The following is a 19,734-nucleotide window of genomic DNA, read 5'->3' on the forward strand; positions in this document are numbered from 1 at the left end:
GGTGTGGCTGGGAGAGATGCCTAGAATTTGTTTTTGTGAGGGGGGAGGGTGTCAGGGGGCTTAAACTCGGCCTGGGCGCTGTCCTTGAGCTCTTCAGCTCAAGGCTACTGCCTTACCCTTGAGCCAAGCCCCACTTCGTTCTCTGGAGATTAATTGGAGATAAGAGTCTCAGGTCCTTTTGTGCCTGAGCTGGCTTTGAACGTTGATCCTCAGATCTCAGCCTCCTGAATAGCTAGGATTCCAGACCTGAGCCACTGTGCCCTGCTAGAATTTGCATTTCTAACAAGTTCTCTGGGATGCTGTGGAGCTAGCTGACAGACCTTATACTGAAAATCTCTTCTCGGACCCTATTCAAGAGAAGAATGAGGCCTAAAATAGAGAAGGTGAAGACTGCCTCACCCAAGACCCCAATAAATTAAGAGTGAAGCTGAAATGAAATACATTGCCTCTGAAACTTGAACCAAAGCTGAAGAGGCTCTGAAAGAGCTAAGTGTGATGGATATACCTGTATCCCAGTTTTATGGGGATAGAGACAAGGATGTTTTAAATTCAAAGCCACCTTGAGCAACATCGGGAGACTGTCAAAAAGAAAAAACGCAAGAGGCTAATGGTTCCTGCCTGTAATCTTAACTACTCAGGAGGAGAAGATCTGAGGATCACACTTTGAAATCAGCCAGGACTTTCATCTCCAACTAACCACCAAAGAGCTAGAACTGGAGCTTTGGTACAACCAGGAAAGCACTAGCTTTGAGTAAAAAAGCTAAGGGACAGCGTCAGGCCTTGAGTTAAACCTCAGTATCAACACACACACACACACACACACACACACACACACACACACCCTTTTAGATGTTTAGGTTGAAGTACTGTAATTATTTTGTTTTTGAGATAACGTCAAGTGACCTTCCTCTGGTGCCTAAGTTTTAATTACTGGTATTCCTGTAAATCAGGCCTCTGTCTTTGCTATAGGCCCTTGTTGAAAGTAGAGCCACTGGGCTCACAAACTTCTCATCTGCCTGCTACCTGCTGACCTCTCTGCCTGGGTGCCTGTTTCTGGGTCCCTGTGAAGAGCGTGCTCATCCCAGGAGTGTAGAACACCATATAACCTCCTCCCCAAGAATTCCCCAGACCTCTTCAGACCCAACCACTAGGTTTTTGCTTTCTCACATCCTATAACCTGGGCCTCTCTCACTAGTAGTTTGTGAGCATGAATCACAGTATCTGCTCTTGCTGCCATCATCTGCCATCATCACCTGACACACCACTGTCCCCTTCTGCCCTTGGTCTTACATGGTGTCTCCTCTTTGCTAGACTGGACTTAGGGAGAGAAGGAAGTATCCCTGCTTATCTGGCCCCCAGCACCTGGCATCTAGCAGAAAGGAAGAAAGGAAGGTAGGATTTTATGAATAGGTGTGTACAAACATTGTGCTAGTACCTAGGTGTTCATCTTCAGGGTGGCCCTGTGAAGTCCTGCTATGTCTTCCATAGCCCCAGGAGAAGGAGCACTTCCCAGGGTCTCTCTGCTGCTCAGAGTCTGACATTCCCTTAGGGTTCTCTTGCTCCTCCTCACTGCCCTGCCACTCACCCCTCATACCTTATTTTGAAGTTAAATTAGTCCCTCATTTCAAGATTTATGTTACTGATCTCTCCCCAGTTTCGGACAGGCCCATGTGTTTGCACAATGTCCAGATCACCCACCTATATCTGGTCCTAGGAAAGCAGCAGCTGGTAGGTAGCCCACAGAATCCAGGCCCTCCGTACTAGAGAAGATCGACCCAGCCTTGGATGTTTCAGGATTTCAAACCCCTTCCCTAGGTCTTCCCTAGCTCTGTTTTATAAACAGAAGTCAGAAGCCAACCTCTTAGTTCTATTGTCTGTTTCTGTTAGCTCACTCCAGCAGGTAGAATTAGAATCTAAATTGCAGCTGATTGATGAAAGCAAGCTACAGACAGCAGACACTGAAGGATAGTGCCCAGGACCCGCCCCCACGTGGCCAGATGGTGAAAAAAAGAGCTCAGAGCCTGAGTCTGGGCCCTAGAGCACAGAGAAAAGATGACAGCGTCACTTGGGGGCCCACAAATGAGCCAGGAAGCCACAAACAGGAATGAGGAATCCCCTTGGGGATGACTGATAAGCAGAGTGGGCATCTACGCCCTGTTGTGGACACCAGATGGGAAGCAGGAGAGCTGGTTCCAGCCTAGTTCTGCCTCCACCTGTTTGAAGTTCCCACTCATTTCCCATAGTTACAAAGAGGAGCCACCTGATCTGTCCTCAAGAGTGAGGGACGGGCTGTGGGGGTAGGCTGGTGCTAAAGGGAAGAAGAAACAGACTGTTCAGAGAGGAGAAATGATTACACAAAACCAAAGGGCAGAGGCAGTTGGAGGAAGGAGGGAGATAGTTGAGTGCCAGTGTGACCTGCCAGCTCAGAGCCTGTCATCCATAATTGGGCCTCCAGTTATGGGCTACACAGAGGTAGAGGAGATGCCTGGGCCCCGTAGCAGTGTGGACTCAACTACAGCCAGTCTATAAAGGCCACATAGTAAATCTTGGGGCTTTTCAGGCGATGTGGTCTCTGTCGCAAGGATGCATCATGGCCACTATTGTGAAAGAGCAGCCATGACAACAGGGAAACGAATGTGCCAATAAAACCTTATAGGCCAGGAGTTTGACCTAGTGGTAGAGTGCTTGCCTAGCATGCACAAAGACCTGGGTTCAATTCCTCAGTACCACATACATAGAAAAAAGCTGGAAGTGGTGCTGAGGCTCAAGTGGTAGAGCTCTAGCCTTGAGAAAGTACAAGGACAGTGCTCAGGCCCTGAGTTCAAGCCCAGGACTGGCAAAAAAAAAACAAAAAAAAAAACAACTTATGGGTCCTGGAATTGAAGTTCATGTCATTTCATATGGCGTGCAGTCTTCATCTTTGGCTTTTTTTTTAACTATATACAAAAAAAAAAAGTTTGAACAATCTGTAGCTCTGAATTCATGCGAGAGCAGGCTGCATTTGGCCCCTATGCTCCTAGGATACTGACAGAGCAGGTGGCCAGAGGCAAAGTGATAAAGACACTGACCCCTGAGCCTTCAGTGTGCCCTGGAACATCCTCTCATCTTAAAGCTCCTGTTACCAGCTGAGCACTGGTGGCTCACACCTATAATCCTAGCTACTCAGAAAGCTGAGATCTGAGGATCTCAGTTCAAAGCCAGCCCAGGCACTAAAGACAGTGAGACTCTTATCTCCAATTAAACCACCAGAAAACTGGAAGTGGCACTGTGGCAACAAGTGGCAGAGTGCTAACCTTGAGCTGAAGAGCTCAGGGTCAACACCCAGGCCCAGGGTTCAAGTCCCATGACCGGCCAAAAAAAAGCTCCCATTTGCTGGTTCATGAGTACAGCATCCAGATTCAAGCCCAGGGCTGTACACTGAAAATGACAAGGGACAACATCTAGACAGTCTCCACATCAGCTGGATGCACAGTAGGTAGAAGGGCCAGGGTGAGAGCGAGTCCAGATGGCCTGCACCTGCACAGCTTTGTTCCTAGAGCAAGTTATTTAACCTCCCTCTTCTTCAGTTGCCTTATCAATCCGTGAAATAAGACTTAACCCCAGCACCCTTGAGACGGGAGTGCTGTGTTGAGGCTGTGGTGTGGTGATGCCCACCCATCAATGATCTGCCCATGGGAGTCCCCCCACCCCCAGGGTTATTCTCACTGCTGTTGCCATCGCGGGACACTGGGATGTTAGGGGAGCCCTGACACCCATGCAGCCTTTGTGTCTCTGAGTCTGAGTGGCAGCCACAGGCACCCCGAGGTCAGGTTTCAGGGTGTGGGTGGAGCTGCTCCCCCTTGGGAATGAAGGCCTTTGCCTGACTCTGGATGGATCTGGTAAATAGGTTTTGTTCTCTCTCAGAGCTCACAGAAATAGGAGTAAAGTCCCGGATTTCCGCTCCTCTTGCTTTAGAGAAAAACAAAAACCTTCAGTGTCTTCTGATTAGCTTGAGGCTGGGCCCCCCTCTTGAGAAGCAGAGGGATTAGGGATAAGTTAACTCTTTACCTCCTTACCCACACACATAGGATGTATGTGGCCCCATTTGCCACCTTTATTATTATTTTCCTACTGTTTTCTTTAATTGGTACACTAATTTGGCCTCATCCTGTGTAATTATATCCCTGAAGTCATAGCTGTGGTGAGTTAACTTGTGGCTTTCTGTTTTTGTTTTTGAAATACGAGACAAGTGCTCTACAGCTTGAGTCACACTCCTGGCCCTTTTGTTTGTGTTTTGTTTTTGAAACAAACTATTGCCGCAGCTGGTCTCCATTTAGAATGCTCCTGCCTCTTACTCCCGGGTAGCTGAGATTACAGCTATGTGCCACATACCTGGCTAGTTCATGGTTTGTTGTTGTTGATGTTTTAATTGACATTAAATATAAAACCGTAATTACCTGAGGGCCAAACCCAGGACCCTGTGTATGCTAGGCACAGTCTCTGTTACCAGCTACAAAATCACCCCTTTTGGTTTGTCTTATTTATTAGGGCCTCAGGATCTCACTTGGCTTTTTCACACATGGTTGATGCTCTGCCACTTGGGCCACACCTCCACTTCCAGACTTTTTTGCCCATGCTGGCTGAGATCTCCACCTCCTAAACAGCTAGGATGACAGGAGTAAGCCACCAGCACCTGGCTTATTTGGTTGTTTAGTTTGTTTGTTTGTTTGAGACACTGCCTTGCTTTGTAGTATAGGCTGGTCTGGAACCTCCCAAACAGCTGGGATTGCAGGTTTGTGCCACCATAGCCAGCCTCCCTACCCATATGTTTATATTTGTCCACTTGCCCATCTTCCAGTGCTACATATTTTGGACTTAAGATACCCAGTCAAGTGACAAACCTCCTCACCCCCAGAGCCATGAAACTCAGCAACTCATAGCACATTGGAAGCAGGGAGGGAACTTGTGGAAGAGCCCTAAGGAGAGGAACCAGGCTTTGTTCCTAAGAGTAGAGGTGGGAGGGAGATCCAACAAGAAGGGAGGGAGAAGGGAACATCCTGGCTAAATCAGAGACATTAATTAAGGACAGACAGAGATGACTACTTTCAAGTTGAACTTATTTAAGTTGGTACAGTACTTTGGCAGTGAACTTTATGTGCCAACTTGGCTCGGTTATATTATCCAAACATTTGGTAAAACATTGTCCTGTTTCCAAGAAGGTGATTTTTACATGAGATTAACATTAAAATCCATAGACTTTTAGACAGCAGATCATCCTCCATAATGTGGGTGGGCCTTTTCCAGTCAGTCGAATGCCTTCATCCCAAAAGACAATGTCCCAAAACAGAATCCTGCCAGCACACTTGAGCTGCATGTAGCCCACATCACCAGTCTGCTGGCCTATCCAGCAAATACTAGACTTGCCACATGAATCAATTCCTTAAAAGTTAAAATTCATACATAGTGTGTATTAGGGAGCATCCTAACTAATGCGAGCCCCTCTCCATTCTAGCCCCTAGATTGTCAGTAACAGTTTTTCCCCTCCCCAGTGTAGGGATTGCCACCTCTGCCTGCAGTCCCCTCACACCTCTCTGCCTGTGGTTGCTTGCTTGGTGGAAAAGTTGAAGAAACTCCTTCATCTAAAGAAAGTGTCTGGGTGAGGTCCTGTAGTTCCTCGCATCCGCTGGGAGCAATAACCTCTGTAAGGTATTTTAGGGTTTCTCATGTGTCCTGTGGTTTAAAAAAATGACAGAGGAGAGGCAGCCAGGGTTTTGAGGAAGGGAAGCTCAGCAGCTTAGGAAACGGATGGAATTTTCCAGGCACTGTCTGAAAAGTGTTGTTCATTTTGAAAATGGACTTCAAGACAAGTTACTGGCTGGGAGAAAATGGAGGGAAATAAAGAAAACAGAAAACCCAGTTACTGCATGCATGTGATTTTTTAAGACTTTTTATTTAAGTGCTTAAAATTTTCAGTTATTTCATGGCTGATTTTTATTTTTATTTTTTTGCCAGTCCTGGGGCTTGAACTCAGGGCCTGAGTGCTGTCCTTGGGCCTTCTCAAAGCTAGAGCTCTACCACTTGAGCCACAGCACCACTTCTGGCTTTTTCTATATATGTGACCCATGTCTTTATGCATGCTAGACAAGTACTTTACCAAAAGTACTTGTACTAGGCCAAACCCCTTGCCCCAGTGGTTAATATTTTGTAGTAGGTAACATTTGCTTTGGTGTTTCCTTTGTGCTCAGTGGACACTATGCTTAAAATGTGTCTTCTGGCTGGGAATGTGTTTCAGTGGTAGAGTGATTGCCTAGCATGCATGAAGCCCTGGGTTCAATTCAGAAAAACCCGGTAGCATGGCCTAGTAGTAGTGTGCTTGTCTAGCATGCACGAAACCCTGGGTTCGATTCCCCAGTACCACATACATAGAAAAAGCCAGAAGTGGTGCTGTGGCTCAAGTGAGAGAGCACTAACCTTGGGCAAAAAAGTGTCCAAGGACAGTGCCGGGTCCCTGATTTCAAGCCCCAGGACTGGAAAAAAAAAAAAAAAAGCCGGAAGTGGCACTATGGCTCAAGTGGTGGAGTGCTAGCCTTGAGCAAAAGAAGCACAGGGACAGTGTCCAGGCCTCCTGGAAAGTCATCCATCTCGTTACAAACACATAGGGACCCTCTTCTTGGTGTCCACCCAGCAAGGCAGCTAGGCAGAATCTCCTTGGAAAAGTCCATCCCTGGCAGAGGAAGTGGCGGGAGAGGAGGGCAGGCCGGCGTTCACTGCCACTCCTCCACTTCCTCTATGCACGTGCTGTAGACACATCATGGGGGTGACAGACGAGGAGGGTCACACACAGGCTGTGATTGCTCAGCATGTTCATTTGGTCCCTGTTCTCTGCAATGCCGTTGTCATGGTGCAGAAGGAGGGGCTTGGGCCAGGCTCAGCCAACTCATCCTGCATCCTAGTCCTAACCCTCAGATGACTCAGTGCTTCCCTTTTGTGTCATGGCAGCCTCACCCTCTGTCCTGTCTGGTGTGACCTCCACCCAACTGCACATTTGCTGGGGCTGGAACCTCTCTGGTTTTTCCCACCAGTATTTTTGTAGGCCTGGACATATAAGTCATTTGAGAGCCAAACTAACATGGTTTAAGAGTAAAGACTTGAACTGAGCACCTGTGATTCTAGCACTCAGGCAGGAGGAGTTCATTTCTGAGTACCTGGGGTGTATGATGAAACCCAGTCTCAAAAAAACAAAGGCTATTGATGTAACTCAGTGGTAGAATGCCTGCCTAGTATATGCAAGGCCCTGTGTTTGATGTCCCCACACACACACATCCACATATTCATACACATAAAGATGTGGATTTGAGAGCCAGACAGCATAGTGTTCAAACCCATGCTCTATAACTTAAAAACAGTGCGGCCATATTCAAGCTACCTATTTCTCTGTCCCCTCAGTTTTTCTTCATCTTCTGCCTTGAGAGCATGAAGGTACAAAGTCCTTCTCTGTCAGATGTTTGGTTTACCCAGAGTTCAGACTGGATGGATGCCTGATACTTTCAGGTTGACATTCCACATGGAACCCAGGGGTGTGAAAGATGGTCTGGAAATTAGGGACAGCTCTGAATATCCTGAATGACAGTCCCTGAAGAGTTCAGGCTTGTTACCCTCGGCAGCAGAGAATCAGGTGTCCCTGATTCTAACAAGAGTGCTTGTTAGAATTGTGTTTGTGTTGATGGCATGACAGTACAGGCCAGGGCAGATGACAGGGTCTGAACTAGAGCCAACCCGAGAGGCAAAAGCACTGGGCACCACTGGAACATGCTGGTGGGAGGGAGATGGCCAACATGGCAGCAGGTGGGCAGTGGGCATATCTACAACTCTGTCCACAGCTCCGCTGAGAACCCACAGGACAGCCTTCTCCGAAGTTTGGCAGAACAGAGCTCTCTTAGGACGAGAGGGGCAGCTGTCTTGCCCAGGATTTCAGGTTACCACTGAGGAGGAGTAGGTGAGGGAACCAGCTGCTTGGCTAGGTTATGGCAGTGTTCGGTGACCACTCATTCCTTCCCTTGGCCGAATCACAGTGGGCCTCACTGTGGCTCATCCCTGCCCCACCCGCTGGTGTATGGACCTGTTGAAAGTCACCATCATGAGGCAGGCAGGCAGGCAGACTCACCCTGATCCTACAGAGTTAGACATGGGACATCGAGGGCTGGGCATTCCTAGTGATCTGAGTTAGGAGGGGAGACCAGGCAGGCTAAATCTCCATTGTGTGTGTGAGGGGGGGGGGATGTCTAGTCTTTATCCTGTATCTGGAGCCTCCTGGGCAGGACGTGACTGTACCAGGATATATGCAGAGAGGGTAGGGTGGGAAGTGGTGCTGTGACTCAAGTGGTAGAGTGCTAGCCTTGAGCTGAAGAGCTCAGGGACAGCACCCAGGTCCAGAGTTCAAGCCTTACTGCCAACAAGAGAGAGAGACAGAGACAGAGAGACAGAGAGTAGGGTGTTGAACAAACAGGTCCTCAGTGACCTGAAACTGTAAGACTGCCAGCTCTGGTCAGCAGCAAGCACCACATGACAGGAGAGGTCTACAGCTTGGCTGAAGGGCTGGGAGACCAGGGCTCTCCACTGCCAGCCACTGTTGAAGGTTGGCAGCTCCCAGGGAATCAGTTTTCTTTCTCTGGGTCACTCCTAACAACCAGCCATGTTTTTAATTCCCTTCCTTAAAATAGCAATCTGAATTACTTTGGCAATTACAAAACAGAACACGCCCATATCCTCAGTTCCTGTACCTTTAAATCTGTGTCCTGCCAGGCGTGCTACTGATGGCTCACACCTGTAATCCTAGCTTCTCAGGAGGATCACGGTTCAAAGCCAGCCTGGGCACTAAAGTCCGTGAGACTCTTCTCTCCAATCAAGCACCAGAAAACGGGTAGTGGCACTATGGCTCAACTGGTAGAGTGCTAGCCTTGAGCTGAAGAACTCAGGGACAGCACCCAAGCCCAGAGTTTAAGCCCCATGACCCACGAAATAATAATAAATAAATAAAGCCAACAAAAAGTTGGAAGCGCAAGTATGGCTCAAGTGTTAAGGAGTACTGCACCAGCCCTGAGCAAAAGCTCCAGGTGGGAGAGGACCTTGAGTTCAAGCCCCTGTACTGGCACACAAACACATGTACAAATACATACCTATGTGTACAGGCACACACACACACACACACACCTTTGCCCTTAAAGGGCATGCTTCCCCAGTGTCTGTGACTCCCAGGCCTGCAACCACACCTGGACCCCAGGGGCCTTGGGGGAAGCGTGAAGGTCTAGTAAGCATCCTGAGTTCTGCCCCAGCTGTCTTCCCATTGAACTGCTCAGAATGGGGCTTGTCTCACCTCCTCTTCCCCTGCTTGGCCCCCAACTCTCCAGCTCCTGCCGACATCCTCACTTGCACTGTTCAGGCTTGAAGGGTCTCTGGGCCCACCTCCTTCCTGTGTGCCTCCATGTACCCTCCACACCCACTGACTTACCTTTTCTGATCAGCCTTAAGCCTTGCAGGACCTTGGCAGTCTCCCTGGGGTGGGGCAGATGCCCCTGCTTTCCAGAGGACACTAGGCGTCACTGAGGTGCCAAGCCGCCATCCTCTGAGAGGCTTGCAGGAAGAAGGTGGCTGGGGTCAGGGAGGGGCAAGTACATAGGGATCATGAAAGACACTTAGCAGTGTCTTCACAGGAGCCCCGCCCCTGTGAAAGGCGGGCAGTGCAGCTGCTGCTGGGAGTCTTTCCCAGCATCCCTGGCCACCCCCCTGGTAGATGCCCCATGTCAAGGTTCAGTCTTTCTACCAGTAGTGATGTGCACCTCTTGGGGTGAATGTTAATCTCAGACTTTCTATGAACAGCTAATGGTGCTGGACTTCATTAGGAAGCCAAATATCGTGGATGGTAAGGCATGTGAGTCAGACTGAGGACAGAGGAGCTCTGCAAAGTGATGGGGCCTAGGCAGACAGGGTCACTGGGGCAGCATGAAGCATTGGTGGTGAGGTGAGGCAGGAGGCAGTGAGGAGGCTGAGCCAGATCTAGGAGAGAGGCTGAGGGCAACAGGGGACGATGAGAAGGAATGGGTCCAGTGAAGGACTCTATGACTTGTGCTGCCCTGAGGTGTGGCCAGTGGAAGAAGAGCAGGCTCTGTGTGTTTGAGTAGCCTTTGCCCCAGGCTGTCTAGTTACCCCAGCATAGCAGCCACTGTTCAGTAAAGCTGGTTCTTCCCTGTGAGTCCATGAAAGTGGGGAGTGGAGCACAGGAAAGCTGTATCCAGCAAAGGTTTATGGTCTTTCAACAGAGGGAAGACCTTCCTGGTCTCCTGCCCTGACTGCAATCTAGAGGTAAAGCAACTTCCCTTCTTGCCCCAGCTGCCTGGCCTGTGTCCCAGGCCACCTGGTATCTCTCTGAATGCAGGAACCAATGGTAGAACTGAAAGTGAGACTCATTTCAAAGGCAAGGGCTCAGAAGCCACAGAGCAGACTCTGCCACCCAGCCTGGCAGGGGCATGGCTGCAGGATGGCCCATCTGGAAGAGGTGTCCCACAGTCCCACAGAGACCTCTGATCTTCCTTGTCCTCTGACAGACCTGGATGGAAAACATTCCTGAGTCTGTTTGGGGCACATGGGGTGGGACTGTGTGCTCTTGTCTACCAGGTACCCAACTGCCTAGAATGGGCCTGGCATACAAATGACTGGGCCACAGTGAGAGTCCCTCACTGAAGGCTAGAGAGCCTTGCAGGACAGGAATCACTAGCCAGACAGACCTGTTAGCAGGTGCGCTGAGCCCAGCAGATGTGTGAGCACCACATCTGGAGCCAAAGTCTTACCTACTATACACCTTTGAGTGTTGTGAAAATGTGTTCAGATGCTGTGCCAGCCAGAAAAATGGGTGGGATGGAAGGTAGCCTGCGGAAGCAGAGTACAGACATACCTGTGGGCAGTGCGGCCGAACTGGTCTGTGTGAGGACAGATTTCCAGATGTGCAAAGACACTGGGTGTCTGTGTTTAGGACTGACTTATATGCTTGTGCAGAGAGAAGGACATTTATGGTTAGAAAGACTTACAGCCAGGCGTTGGTGGCTCATGCCTGTAATCCTAGGCTGAAATCTGAGGATCATGGTTCAAAGACAGCCTGGGCAAGAAAGTCTGTGAGACTCTTAAAAGACTAACCTATGTGCCTTACCTGTAAGTGAAGGTTGGTACTTCATTTGTAGAGAACACTTATAAAGGTTCTGGCATAGTCCATTCCTGCTCACATATCAACCATAACATTTTTCAGTGCCTCTCCTACTGGAGCTTGCAGAGGTGCCATGCTGGCTCCTGAATTTGGCTATGTAATCTGACACAGGAATTCTGTTTGTAGCTCAGACTGTCTCCAGATGCAATGTGTTATCCAGTCTAGCCTTGAACTCTCAATCTTCCCTGCCTTTGCCTCCTAAGTGCTGGAATAGCAGGTATACACCATCATGCCCTGCTGCCCCTGGCTTTGATGGGCCCTGAGACCCTTGTAGCAGACTGTCCACCTGGAACTCTCACCTAAGAATCATCCCAGCATGAGAGCTGGAGTACCAGACAGAGGTAGTGGTGGTGCAACAGCATTGCCACCACTGAATTGTAACTTCAAGACGATTCATTATTAGATGTAGTGTGACTTTCACATCAAGTAAAAGGGGGGTCACCAGCAGCCTTTCCATACCCATTCTGTACAAATGCCAATCTGTAGACAAAACCCATGGCTCAAACGGAGACAGGAGGCCAGGTGATCTGTTGGGAGTAGTCTTTGCTCCTTGGGTATGATGCTTCCCTGGGAGATTATAGAGAAAACTGGTTACAGCAGGTTCCTCTGGGAAGTGGCACAGTGTACTCCTCATTGTATTCCAGCTTGGAATGTTTTACATTTTGAACCATGTGAATGTTACCCACTTGAAATATAATATAAAATGGGTGGGACAGAGAGATTAAAGCTAAGATAGGATTGAGAGTTTAAGGCCAGCCTGAGCTATGTAGTGAAAATCCTGTCTCTGAAAATTATATATTTTTTTCAAAATATGATTTTATGTATTTTCTGATCTTATTTTAATATCGATGCCATGTCAAAAACAAGCCCTCAGCTGGCATGGTGGCTCACGCCTATAATCCTAGCTACTCAGGAGGCTGACATCTGAGGATCAAAGTTCAAAGCCAGCCTGAGCTCAAAAGGACCTGAGACTCTTCAATGAACCTCTAGAAAATGGGAAGTGGGGCTTGGCTCAAGGAAGGACAGTAACCTTGAGCTGACGAGCTCAGGGATATCGCCCAGACCCAGGGGCAGGGCAGTAGCCTTGAGCTGAAGAGTTCAGGGACAGCACCCAAGCCGAATTCAAGCTCCATAACCCATAAAAAACAAACAAACAAAAACAAGCCCTCTGAGGCCAAGCTGGCCTCAATTCCTGCCCTAGTCTTCCACCTGTGAAAGTCTGAGCCAAGGTTTCCTTATTTGCGGAATTATAGTGATCTGTTCGGCCCTGCTATGGCAAGTAGAAAGCCCAAGTGGCAAATTCAATTACATTGGTAAAACTAGCCTGTCTTGAGTTCCCAGAAAACATCCATTGTCTTCTGCCACCTCTTCCTTCCCTGCACCCTACCTCTCAGTGTGTCACACTTTTCATTGCTGTAACAAATGTTGGTGAGAAACCACTTAAAGGAAGAGAGATTTGTTTTGGCTCACATTTCAGAGGGTTCAGCCCGATGCCTGCTGGATCCATTACTTTGCACCTATGCTGAGGCAGAACATCTCAGGAGGAAGAACGTGGAGGAGAGGCCGCTCATCTCATGGCTGCCAGGAAGCAGATTCTCACTTCAGAAACACACCCTTCCCAGTCACCCCTTGCTTCAGCTAGGTGCCCCCTTCCAATTTCCACTACCTCCCAATTATCTATTCACATTTTTTCCCCAGTCCTGGGGCTTGAACTCAGACCTGGGCACTGTTTTTGGGCACTTTGGCTCAAGGCTAGCACTTGCCACTTGAACCACAGCATCCCTTCCAGCCTTTTCTTTGTATGTGGCACCAAAGAATTGAACCCAGGTCTTCGTGCATGCTAGGCAAGCACTCTACCACTAGGCCACGCTCCCGGCCCTTCTATTCACATTTACAATCCATCAAGGCAAACCATTGACTAGGTCAGCGCCCTTGTGACCACTAGATCCTCTCAGGGAATGCCTAAAGATGCGCTTTACTAATCCTCTGTGTGTCTCTCAGTCTAGTCAAGTCGACAATCAAGATTAATTACGTCACACCCTGTGCTCTCCTTTGTCCATCTGGAACTCCAGCACCCATGTAATTTATGATTTCTCCTCCTCAGAGAAAGCTACCGATGGCTCCCTTCAGAGTGAGGACTGGGCTCTCAACATGGAGATCTGCGACATCATCAACGAAACCGAGGAAGGGTAAGGACCTTGGCGGAGATGTTCAACACCAGTGTTGACTTATCCGCTTCCAGCCAGAACTCCTCCCAAGCCTGCTACTACTGTAGCCACTAGGCTGACCCCGCTGTGGCCTTCCATAGAAAAAGGGGCTGTACAAATGTTGAGCCCCACCCTAACTGTAAGATTTTAAACATTTTTGAAGCATGATCCAGCCTAATTCCTTTATCAAGAAGACGAGAGACTTAGATATATAAAGCTTTAGCCATGGAGTAGGAGCTGGCTAGCTGGCCCCTCCCTCAGCTGTGACCACACAGCTTCTCTGGGCAGCAGCCCAGGCCACCTGGATCTGGAACCCCAGCTTGGTGCGGCAGCTCCTCTGTGACAAAGCCATTGGGGATTCTCATGACCAGGAGGTGGCTTGACTGTGCATTAGGGATGGCTGGCTTCTCTATAAGCAACAGCACACTTTTACTCAGGTTTGATACCAGCAGGTCAGAAAGAGGGCACATGGAAAGCAGAAACAGGGAAGCAGAGCAGAGACTGATCAGAGCCAGCACCCACTGGGAGGTTGAGTATGTGAGCCATGGTATTCTGCCCAGTGCCCAGGAGCCCTGCCAGGGCAGTGGGTGTGGGGAGGCCTTGTGTCTTAGTTTGTGATCTCTGATGATTGCTGACCAACCATGTGAAGAGCCCTTGGACAAGATCATTGGTCTTTGTCCTCAGAGGCAAAGCTCAAGCGAAGCCTGGGTTCCTGAGGGTGGCCAAGGGGGAACGTGGGGGTCACCGTCACTCAGGAAATCCAGGAACGATCTATGAGAGAGAGTGGCTACAGACAGGAGGAAATGCAGCCAGAGACCTCCATTCCAGTAAAAGAATCGACAGTTCAAGCAGGCCCTCGTTTTCCTCTCTGTGTTCTCTCCCATCAGTGCAGAGCGCTCTGTACTGCTAGGTGATGCTGTGTGCGCTGACCTGAGATGCAGAGGGCAAAGAACCCCGCTGGAGCTGGAGGGGATCAGTCAGGGCCAGGCCCCAATCAAGAGTCCTCCTCAGCCTTGCTGAGGCTTCATACCCCACTTGCATCTGGGCTCACCAGCAGGGGAGCAGGGGAGTGGTGGACAGGTAGGCAGGTGGCAGGGCTACCTGGAGAGAAGATAAAACTGAGCTTCCTGAAAGGCCTGGGGCCTCTGCACTCATCATGTGGGAAGTAGTGCAGCCGCAGTGGTTAGTGTTCATCTGAACACCTTGTGTCTTCAAGACACTGCACCAGGCATCAGAGACCCAGCAGTGGGCAAAGGCAGGCATGATCCTTGCTTCTACCAAGCTCACTGTCTAAACCTTAGTGGATAGCAGAGTCTCTACATTGTCATACACTGGGCTTCCTTGTTACACACTCTGTGTTGTAATAGAAAAATCATATCATAGCAGGTGACAGCAGTGACACCCAGTCCACTTCCAGTGCTGTTTCCTGTTCTCTAGAACAAGTTCCAACCTGAGGTAAACAGCTCAAAAGGAAAAAAGGTTTATTTTGACTCACAGTTTCAAAGGTCACTTTGGACCTCTAGAGAGGCAAGCACATTGCAGCAAGAGTAGATGACAGAACAAACAGCTCACTTCATGTCCAGGAAGCACGAGTAAGGAGGTCTGGGGATGTGGCTCAGTGGTGGAGTACTTGCCTCGGAGGTACCAGACACTGGATTCCACCCCTAGTACTATAAACAAAGGGGAAGAGTGAGGAGGGGCATATCTCCTTGTCCTAAAGCCCTCCCTCTGTGCCTGACAGCAGTTCTCAGCCTTGTCTCCACTTTAACAGTTGACAGGGGAGCTCCTGGGAACATGGGAAGGGTGCAGACCCCAAACCCTTCCCTAGGAATCTTGCCCAGATGTTGTAGGAGAGGCTCGACCTCTATGTTTTAGTAGCACTCGCAGCTCCCTGGGGTGGGCCTGGTGCCGGGGCCCCTCCCAGGCTGGGTGGGACAACAGGACATTGCTGTGATCAGAACACAGATCCCAGGCCTGCACAGGGAGGGGGCTGGTCCAGTCATTTCCAGCTTTCCATACTGTGTCTCCAGTGCTGAAAAGGAAGTGTCCATGCCTGACTGTCCTGCCTTTGTCCTTCTGCCCAGCCCCAAAGATGCGTTCCGAGCAGTGAAGAAGAGAATCGTGGGCAATAAAAACTTCCATGAGGTGATGCTGGCTCTCACAGTAAGTACATGTCGATCCATCTGTCCATCCATCTATCCCTCTATTAGACAGTCCTGTGGCAGAACCAGTCTCCTGAAAGCCACTTCCCCTCTTCCTGTCAGACTCATGTCCACCCTTGGCTCCTCCCCTGGAGGCTACGAAGAAGGGCCCATGGGCAAAGCCTGCTCTGTCACACCGTTGGTAGATGGGGTGGTAAGAAAGGTTGTCCAAGGAAGTCCACCCTGCCCCCTGCATGAGCCAGAGGGCTGAGGCCACTTCCTTCCAGAACCACGGGTGTGAACTGCCCAGGATAAAGGGCCTGCTGGGTGACAGGGATGTGGATGGAGTGTGTGCAGGGAAACGGTACTGTCTAGCACTGTGGCATTTTAACAATACTTACTACAAACAGCACTGAAGCGTCCATGTGGGCAGGACAGGCGGGGGCATGCTGACCTCAGGACATTGGGATGAGAGTGAGGAGCAGAGGGCTCTGTCTGCAAGTGTCGGTCCTCTACCTCAGATGAGTAACTACTAGAAAGCCCAGACCTTGACTTTCTCGGGGAGCGGCAGCACCTCTACGCCAGCCTGTCAGGATCCAGTGGTCCTGGCATTCCTTGGGAAGAAAGTTCCAGCTGACTCACCCACCACCCCACCCATGGCAACAGTTGCTGAACCCAGGATTCCTCCTGCCCTCCACACTCCAGAGGCTGTCTTGGGACGTCCCCTGCCCTCTGCCGGGCCCCTCTGTGCGGCTGAGCACTTCCTGTTCTCTGCCGAGGCTGTTCTCATGCACCTCTTGTCCTCCAGGTCTTGGAAACATGTGTCAAGAACTGTGGACACCGCTTCCACGTGCTCGTGGCCAGCCAGGACTTCGTAGAGGGCGTGCTCGTGAGGACCATCCTGCCCAAGAACAATCCTCCCACCGTGGTGCACGACAAGGTGCTGAATCTCATCCAGGTTCGTGCTGGGGGGCGGGGAGGAGGCAAGACAGTGGTGCAGGTACTTCCTCCCCAGGGTGTCCCTCTGGGGTGACCCCTGATCAGAAGTTCACTACACATGTGCAGTAAGACTTATGCAAGTAAAACAAGGAACAAGATGTCGGGATGAACTGCTCCCAGAGAATGTGCCGGGATGGGGTGGGCTCCCAGGGAAGAAGGTGAGCGGTGGTTACCGGCCATGTCCCCTTGTCCCTCTCAGTCCTGGGCTGACGCGTTCCGCAGCTCGCCCGATTTGACAGGTGTCGTCGCTGTCTACGAGGACCTGCGGAGGAAGGGCCTGGAGTTCCCCATGACTGACCTGGACATGCTGTCACCCATCCACACACCTCAAAGGGTGAGGGGAAGACCACCAGAAACCAGGGCAGGGCGGGCCAACCTACAGCTCCTCCCACAAGGCCTCATTGGCTGTCTTTTGCCCTAGACCGTGTTCACATCGGAGACACCATCAGGACAGAACTCTCTAGGCTCTGACACCAGCCAGCAAGGGGATGGGCGCCAGCCTACTGCCCCTCTGCCTGCCCCAGCCCTGCTTTCTAACGATACACCCATCACGCCAACTCCTGAACAGGTACAGACAGGCCCGTGGCAAAAAAACTGGGCTGGGAAGGGGTCCCTGGCACTATGGACATGACTGTGGAATTGCCATTTTATCATCCCAGCAACCCCTGGAGTGGAGTGAAGCTCAGGGGGGTACAGTCACTCACCCAGAGGTTACACAGCTCATCTAAGTCCAATAAGATTCAAGCTCAGGTGTGTGTGACTCCTGGCCGCGGTATCCTGTACTTTAGCTGACTTCAGCTGGTGTGCATGGAGTCCTCTGAGGAGCGCCATGGAGTGGAAACTTATGCCTGTGAGGTGGTCCCTTCCACTTCCTTTACGTGATAGCATGCTTGTTTCATTTGAACGGAGGTTCTGACCAGAAAGAGTTGCAAAACGTCCATATAAATAACACCAGGTACATGGCCCCTGGGTGCTTCCCACAAAGCTCCGTAAAACCTAGAGGCCCAGCCTAAGAGTTCAGAGCAGTTTTTCTGTCCCATAGCTACCTGTGCCTCAGACAAGACAACGTGCTGAAGCTGTCCCTGAGCCTCAGTTTCCTCCTGCAAATGGAGGAGTGACTGGTGGCTGGTTATGTAGCATAGCAGGCTACTCTGCCTTCTGAGGCACATCCACGGCATGCCAGTGGCAGCTGAATACTATCACTTTCTACATGGAGCTAGCGTGGCTGGAGTGGAGCCCTGCACACACAGATACCCTTGTGTGAGCAGGTATGCACACACACACACACACACACACACACACACACACACACACACACACACACACACGCACGCACGTGCCTGAACAGGGGCTTGAACTCAGGGCGTGGTCACTGTCCATGAGCTTTTATGCTCAAGGCTAGTGCTCTACCCCTTGTGTAATAGCTCCACTTCTGACTTTTTTTTCAAGGAGCTAATTAGGAATAAGAGTCTCATGGACTTTCCTGTTCAGGCTGGCTTTGAACCATGATCCTCAGATCCCAACCTCTTGAGTAGCTAGGATTATAGCTTGTGAGCCAATAGCACCTGGCTGCTAGAGAGGTTCTAGAGTATCTTTGTTTCATTTCCCAGTCCCCTTTTGTTTCCTAGGACATGTTAGAATGGTCAGGTGAGTGGTACTGTAACTTCAGACTCCTCTGTAGTTGGGTCCCATCAGGTCTGGATGTAGCAGGTTGGGGATCAGGGACTTTTCCTCACACGAGTATTCCTTAAACAAACTACGGATACCAACAGGAAGTGGATGTCAATGACATGAGGCGGGCATAGTGTTGTGTGCATCCCACTTCATCCTCTGTAACAGCTAACGTGAGGGAGAAGGAATAACGAAAGCTACCTGTGGCAAAGGTTAAGTTGGCAGTACGTGTTTTGTGTTCAGTGTTTGCTAAGAGATCATTGAGTTGGGCAGTGGTGGCTCATACCTGTAATCCTAGCTACTCAGGAGGCTGATATCTGAAGATCAGGGTTTGAAGCCAGCCTGGACAGGAAAATCCATAAGACTCTTATTTCAGTTAACCAGTGAAAAGCCAGAAGTAGAGCTCAAATGGTAGAGAGCTAGCCTCTACCATTGAGCAAAAATGATCCTAGCACCCAGGCCCTAAGTTCAAGCCCTAGACTGTCACTAAAAAAAAAAAGTCAAAGCTGGCAGGCAGGCACGGTGGCTCATGCCTGTAATCCTAGCTACTCAGGAGGCTGAGATCTGAGGATCAGGTTCAAAGCCAGCCTGGGCACAAAAACCTGAGACTCTTATCTCTAATTAACCTCTAGAAAATGGGAAGTGGGGCTGTGGCTCTAGGGGTAGGGCAGTAGCCTTGAGCTGAAGAGCTAGGGTCAGCGCCCAGGCCAAGTACAAGCCCTGTGACCCACAAAAAAAAGGAAAAAAAGTCAATGGATCACAATGATGCCTTTGTATAGTGATAATCATAATCTAAAATCAATCATAACTTGGTCACACATTGTAGAATATATTGGCACTTCCCAAAATGTCATTTTCTAGCTCCTAGACCCATGAGCCAACTTGATTTTTAAAAAAAAAAAAAAAGGGGGGGGGGTTCAGGAAACAACTTGACCGAAGTATTGGGAACCTCCTACCAGAGTCGTGCCCACAGGGCTCACCCTGTAGACACCACACAGTGACCTTTCCAAGCTCACTGATTGAGGACACCACGCAGCTCCTCCGTGGCAGTCTTTCCCCAGGCCATGGACTTGGGTGGCTTTTGACTATTGGAGCAAGTGAATAGCTTTCCTACGCAGGGCAGGTTGGCAGGCTTAGGACCCTCCTTGGGTGAGCCTGAGACACTAAATCCAGAAGTAAAACTGAATCTCAGTCCTCCTAGGAGAGAGAGGGAGGAGAGACCAGGTACCTGCAGCCACCTTCCTCCCTCAGTGGACCCTTCACCCCCAGGGCCTCATTAGCTGCTACCCTGGCCCCAGGAGAAGCCACACTCCCCTCAGCTTGTCACAGTCTTTAGCTTCTCCCTGCATCCAGCTCCTGGTTTGGAGATGGCCTTGGTTGGTAGAATCTCTATGAGGGGCGGTAGGGCATGGCAAGCCCAGTGCTGGATGTGCCTGGGAGCCAGGAGGGAGGCCGCTTGGAGAGGGTGCTGATGGGGAGGCTC

At 50.2% G+C, this 19,734-nt stretch overlaps 1 protein-coding gene across 1 annotated transcript in view; it reads left to right on the forward strand.

The window, feature by feature from the left end:
- The window catches only part of Tom1 (target of myb1 membrane trafficking protein), a 35,982-nt gene that overhangs the window by 1,662 nt on the left and 14,586 nt on the right, over positions 1-19,734 (forward strand). The window contains exons 2-6 of the mRNA XM_090328593.1: positions 13,338-13,422; positions 15,525-15,603; positions 16,390-16,539; positions 16,780-16,914; positions 17,002-17,148. Coding sequence (XP_090184719.1) covers positions 13,338-13,422; positions 15,525-15,603; positions 16,390-16,539; positions 16,780-16,914; positions 17,002-17,148 — 596 coding nt within the window. The remainder of the gene's footprint in view (positions 1-13,337; positions 13,423-15,524; positions 15,604-16,389; positions 16,540-16,779; positions 16,915-17,001; positions 17,149-19,734) is intronic.

This window comes from Megascapheus bottae, chromosome 2, assembly GCF_031878675.1.
Source record: "Megascapheus bottae isolate mThoBot1 chromosome 2, mThoBot2.hap1, whole genome shotgun sequence".
NCBI classification, from domain to species: Eukaryota; Metazoa; Chordata; class Mammalia; order Rodentia; family Geomyidae; genus Megascapheus; species Megascapheus bottae.